The 6283-nt window shown below is 40.9% G+C and overlaps 1 protein-coding gene across 1 annotated transcript in view; it reads right to left on the minus strand.

The window, feature by feature from the left end:
• Positions 1-1354: 1354 nt before the first annotated feature.
• Commd8 (COMM domain containing 8) overlaps positions 1355-6283 on the minus strand; it is a 9749-nt gene continuing 4820 nt past the window's right edge. Inside the window, exons 3-5 of the mRNA XM_021162584.2 lie at positions 5072-5224; positions 3291-3446; positions 1355-2240 (exon numbers count right to left, since the gene is read on the minus strand). Coding sequence (XP_021018243.1) covers positions 2220-2240; positions 3291-3446; positions 5072-5224 — 330 coding nt within the window. The 3' untranslated portion in view covers positions 1355-2219. The remainder of the gene's footprint in view (positions 2241-3290; positions 3447-5071; positions 5225-6283) is intronic.

The raw sequence follows: 6283 nt of genomic DNA on the forward strand, positions 1-6283 counted from the left end.
AAAAAAAAAAAAAAAGAAACACAATGAGATCCCATAATATGACACCAAAATAGCTGAAACCAGGAAGACCTGTCACACCAAGGGAAGGGGGATCAGAATGTTATCAAACAAGTGGGAATGGAATATGAGCAATAGAAAGATAAGAATAGAAAGATAAGTATGAGCCTACCACAGGACCTGGCTATGTCACTCCAAAGACACCATTTGTTCATTACATGATATGCACACAAATGCTCATAGCATTCTCTTCACTAGGACGAGCAAATGTTGAAACCACCAAAAAGCTACCAACAGATAAACTGTGAGAATTATACAACATGATGCTTTTCAGCCATAAGAAGGAACAAAGTACTGGCATGTGCAATAAGAGTAACTTGAAATAATGCTAACATCATGCATGCTGGCTGATATCAGCAATCCAAGTATTTAGAAAGCTGAAGTCAGAAGACTGTCATGAGTTCAAGACCTAACCTGGTCTACGTAGTTAGTTCTAGGACAAGCCAGGCAGCAGTTAAGGCCCTGTCCAAGAACAAAGAAAGATGCTGGGAAAAAAACAGATTTAATTTGGCTTGTTATTGTTTGTTCTGGAAGCAGACTAAGCTTGCTTGGAAAGCACGGTGCCCTGCACCGTTACCAACAGTAAAGAGAAGAAGACGACATACTGTATGAGCCCATTTCACTAACCCATGCTGACTAGAAGTGCAGCAGAGGTGACCAAGGGTGAACACCCAGGGATGGAGACTATCAAGGACAAGAGAAAGCTTGCATGTGGGACTGTATTCCTTGACCACGGAGATGCTTTCCTGAGTATCTGTTGGTCAAATGTACTGAACCAACACTTTAAATACGGACATTATACAGTGTGTCAATCAAACTGTGTGCCAATCAGAAAAGCTGTGCAACAGGCTGTTGGGGATGGAAGAGAACAAGGTATTCTATAAAGGGCTGCCCTGAAAGGAAGGAAGCAATAGAGACTGCTGGACCAGGCCTGATATATTGTTCTACAAGCTACCAATGCTCCGTGCTGACTTAATGAACTTGCCTAACAAGGAAATCAGTAACTGCGTGAACATACCATATAGGTCCACTTTCCACACCCGAATTTCTTAATGAGAAAAGCAGCACACTGAGAACCCGCTGGCCCAAGCTCCTTTCCTAATCACTGCTATGCCGCAGCCCAAAGAGCAGCCTTGTCTGAGCCTGCCCGCAGCCGTAGGAGGAGAACAGTAGTCATCACTGCTCCAGGCTGTCAGACTGGAGCCTTATCGAGCCACAGAACTGCACACGGCAGCGGCCAGTTAATTACGTACCAACAACTGAGCTATTCGGGAAGTCATTGAAATCAAGCAACACATGAAGAGACGACCAGCTTATATTTGTTCAGAATGCTTATTTTCAGTTAGCTAGGGTGATAAGTGGTTTGTATTACAATTACTTTGTCACCATCCAAAAGCTCAAATTTCATATTCAGACCTTATAAAAACACCCTTGATGTAAGTAACAATATGTAACTATACCATCTTTGACAGTTTTCTTATTTCCTCAGACTATGGTCTCCCAAGAAGGGAGGATGTGAAAATAACAATGTTATCTGCATTTTTTTGAAGTTTTTGTTTTAGTTTATAAATTTCTTAGGAATTTTGTTATTCAAATTATTCCCAAATTATGCATACAAATTTTAAATGTTTTCTTGTTCATGTCTGATAACAGATTTTCTTTAAAAATTTACAACTTAAAAATCTTTTCTTTGAAACATGAGAAAGATATGAAACCCCCTACATTACATATGTAGCTTGGATACACCTTAAAACATTATTTTCAAATATCCCAAATTACATATTAAGAATACATGTCTTGCTGTTTGCATTTAAGAACAATCCAGCATGTCTGTGCTCTGTGTGTTTACATTACTTCAGAACCTATTTTTACCTCTTGATAAAATGTTATCTACAAAGTTTTCTCAGATGTTTAATAAATGAGACAAAGCGATCACTGTGAAAACACGGGCTGTGACTTCAGCTCTTTCTTCTTTCATCCTATGCACTTCCTATCAGTCATGCAATTTCCTGTCCCTTCAGGTTTCTGACGGATTTCCATCTCTGTGATCTCAGAGCTGCTGCCTGCTCAGCCTGCTGGAGCATCCACCCGCTGAATATGGACAGCACTCACTGCCACGGTGCAGCACTGAAATCTGAGGCGTTGATGGCCACCATTTCCAGTTATTTTAACTGCAGGACCACCTTGAAACACAAACAGGGAGAAGCCATGTCAGCGTAGACTAGATAGAAGCTGCTATGTGCTAGATGACCTCTGAAGAGCAATATGAAGAGCAACCGGCAAATGGGGACAGGACTTATGGCTCCTGGCTGCGGAGATCTGTGCTCGGTCACTCATACCCAGTCCAGGCTCCGCCACGCCCACCTCTCTGAAGGCCACCAGGCTTTGGCTACAAGTATGGTTACTGGACATGAGGGTCAATCATGAAGGCAAAATTAAAACATGAGCAGCTAGGCAGACTGGGAAGAAGGTGATGGTTATCGGGGCTTAAAAGGGCAGGGGGGTCTAGAATGATGGCAGCCAGGGAGGTGACCAGGAAGAACGGGAGCCAGTTCCTGAGAGCTGCCCAATAATGAGCAAACAGTGACAATAAAAATCCTGTTTTCCTTTCCCCACAGCACATCTCCGCTGTTTCACCACTGTTTTCTATGTACTACACACTGGGCCTGGCTGCTGGGGTTCAGACACAACTATTTGGTACGAAGACTTGGAACATCCGTTAATTCCATCATATGTCAGCCTGATTCTGTCATAACTACAGTTATATTTTATCTCCCAAACTCAGAACTTTACAAAAGCAATTTTTAACATTTGTCCATCCAAATAAGACATTTGGTTTTTTTTGTTATAAAATCATAAAGATCTTTTTTTTTAAACTAGAGAAACTTCAGAATCAACTAATTTCGTGATCTCAAGGTAAACTTTATTTTTAAGCTTAATGAATACTAAAGGAAACCAAAATGCATAGTTAGAATAGTACTGCTTTTTATGTTTTTTAAACTAACTAGTAGGTAATTAAATTCAGAACTTGGTAACTGAATGTTTTAAGTTCTAGTTAACTCTACCTTTAAAGTAGAGGTCAAACAACCCAACCAAGTCTTTTCTGTGCTTGATATTAAGTGTCAGCGAGTGAGACACATTGAAACCCAGTTGGAATTCTCTTTCCCTTCACAAGGGTGGCCTGATGCTTACGCAGTAAGCGCCTGTGTGATGGAGGGAGTTCAAGCGCATACCTTATTAGCTGCCTCCAAGGAGCTGATCAGACTCTGTAACTCCTCTTTACTCATCTCAACGGAGTATGGTTTCACTTTGCCGTCTTCCTTCACATCCAGATGAAGGTTCAAAAGGGGCATCTGCAAGGTGGCGATCTTGTCACTAGAAAGCGCAAGCTGAGGAAAGGAGAATAATGCACAGTATTACACAGCATGCTGACACCACTCAACAAATACCAGGGCTGGGGAAGAGCTCGCCACCCCAGTGTTTCCCAGTATGCTCACAAATTCTGGGAAACAAGAGAATAAACTAACCCTGTGGCAGAACACACAGTCAGAGAGCAGGAAGCGAGGGGAAAGGAGACAAAACACATACAGGAAGTGGGCAGGAAGAAAGGAAACTGCGGTTTGTCCAGCTAAACAGAACACTCTTAATTCTAGATTGAAATCATGGTTTACTATAGAAATGCAGAAGAGCTAAAAGTGTCTGATACAGAAAGAATCAGAATTGTTATAGAAAAGATTCCAAGATGACAGTTCATGTAGAAAACAGTCTAAAGACACTCAGAAACTCTTGCAAATTAAGCAACTTACCTCATGACTGGCTACCTACCCAAAGGGCGTCTAGTCTTCTTCTAACATATCTACAGCATCTGCAATTGGCTTGACCTTTCCCAGCTACAGAGCCTCCAGTGTTAAGGATCTTCACAAATCATGATTCTAATTAAATTCCTGGTCATTCTTTCTTGGTGGGGGTCCTACTTGTTTAAGTATTTAAGTTAGGCAATGAAAACTAAAGGAATTAATAAGCTGACGCAAAAGCTTGCACACTTGAAAACAGCATCCACAGGAGCCTTCCCCTGCCTGAGAGCACAGCAGTCTCACAGCACAATGTAAGACCGAAGCTGCACCAGTTAAGGGGCCATTTGATAAACAAAAGCAACTACATGTCCTTCATAAACGCTGCTGTGTCATCCATGCTTACTTCAATGTTAAATGTGTACTTAAATGAAACCTCTTATTTAATGTATCATTGATTAACTTGCCTTCTTCATTTGGACTTCAGTGTAACAAGTATAAAATGTTTTCAAGCTTTGGCTGTGTTGCATGCTTACTATACTTCTGGTTTTGTGTCAATATGATAAGCACGTTAATAAACAATCCTTAACACAGCTGAGCCTCAACCAGAACCACAGAACCATTTCCTCAGCTGAGATGACAAATGGCTACTTACCGAGGAGTTCTGAGCCTGCCTCATTGTCCCACTTTCCCATCTTTTGTCCTCTTAATTCACCAAAACAACATAAGGCACTGTCTAGATCTGAGACCATGCCAGGATCAGGAACCAGAATGGACCTGAACCTGTCTACTCGTATGGTACCTTAAAGAACAAAAAGTGGTTCTGAAATTGCTCTTTCTCAGCTCTACTCAGGACTACCCTCTTTGCCCAATGTTTTTAAAACTGTTACTTTCCTCATAGAAGTAAAATCATATTTATCAATCTTGAGAGCACTATGGCATCTATAAGACCTTCACCAAGGTTATACACTAAATACACACTTCTCCACTTCTGACTGATAAGTCTGGGAAAATTCATTGTCAGTACAATGACACCACACATGGTCTGGCTGCTTACGGTGCTCTTATGTCCAAGTTAACACAAAACCAATCATTTACATGAGGTTTGCTATTACCTTGGAACACTATAGTCTCAACATAACCAATTTTAGGCATGCTTGCTTTAAAAGAATAAGTAAACTTAAATATTACACACAAAAGCATATAAATAACTAGACTCTTACCTTTAACTGCCAATCAAAATCCTGTAGCTGCGCACAAGAAATATCAACTATTTCCCCCAACAGGGCCTGCTTGATCTCATTTCTCCTACTCTTTAAACATTTCAAAACAGCTTCTTGGTGACATGAATTCAGTTGGTTCAGTTGCTGGAGTGTCTGTGAAAACAAGCACACGTGGCCAGAGGGTGAGTGAAAGGGGCCTGCAGCTTCCATGTAAAAGTCCACCATCCCCTTAAAGTGACAGGATGATAAAAAGAAACACCTCAGTAACTATAAAAAGCACAAGCTGAAAATGAGTAACCCAGACAGATCTTCACAAGTTCCTGCAAGCCAGACAGATGGTAAAGAAAGGCATTGCCTGACAAAAGCGAGAGAGCTCTGTGCAGAGCCACGGCCCTTTCAGCGAGGAGTCTACAAGAAACAGGAGAAACTCAAGAGAAAACCACAACTTTGAAACCTGTGTGTGCCTAACTACACAGCTTCAAAATAGACAACACAGCAAAGTTCTACATTTTTAAAGAGAGAAACAGGTAAGTGCATATTCAGAGATATTAATACTTTTTTTTTTTTAGTTGCTGCCAGAAACTCACAGAAAGCTTTACTGAGGTTTCCAGAGCTTAAAAATATTAACTTCCATCTAATCAAATGGCCTGACATATACACCACCACACCCCAAAACTTCAAACCACACAGCAGCTTCACACACAGTAAACCGCACACTGAGCCATTAAAATGCACAATACTGAATTAACAAGTTTGTATCACTGATGTCTGCACAACTAAATAAAAGCTAATGAGATAAATATTTCCCAATTTAAAACTTAAGTAACTTAATACCATTTAATACCAATTAAGTAAAGAAAATCAATGGTCCATAAACTCTTCCAAAGGACAGGAAAAGAGAAAAAATGAAAACCTACCCAAAGTCATTCAACAAACCCAGAATAAAATCTGAAACCCTGACAAGGGTATCACAGGAAGTTCACAGGCCAGTGTCAATCAAATAGAGATCCAAATATTCTAAGCAAAACAGTGGGTCATCCAATGAACGTGCACATGAATTATATACATCATGACCAAGAATACATCATGACCAGGCTGGATTTAACAAGTCACTAAAGCCGGGCGTGGTGGCGCACGCCTTTAATCCCAGCACTCGGGAGGCAGAGGCAGGCGGATTTCTGAGTTCGAGGCCAGCCTGGTCTACAAAGTGAG

Source organism: Mus caroli, chromosome 5 (genome assembly GCF_900094665.2).
Source record: "Mus caroli chromosome 5, CAROLI_EIJ_v1.1, whole genome shotgun sequence".
In the NCBI taxonomy this organism is placed as follows: domain Eukaryota; kingdom Metazoa; phylum Chordata; class Mammalia; order Rodentia; family Muridae; genus Mus; species Mus caroli.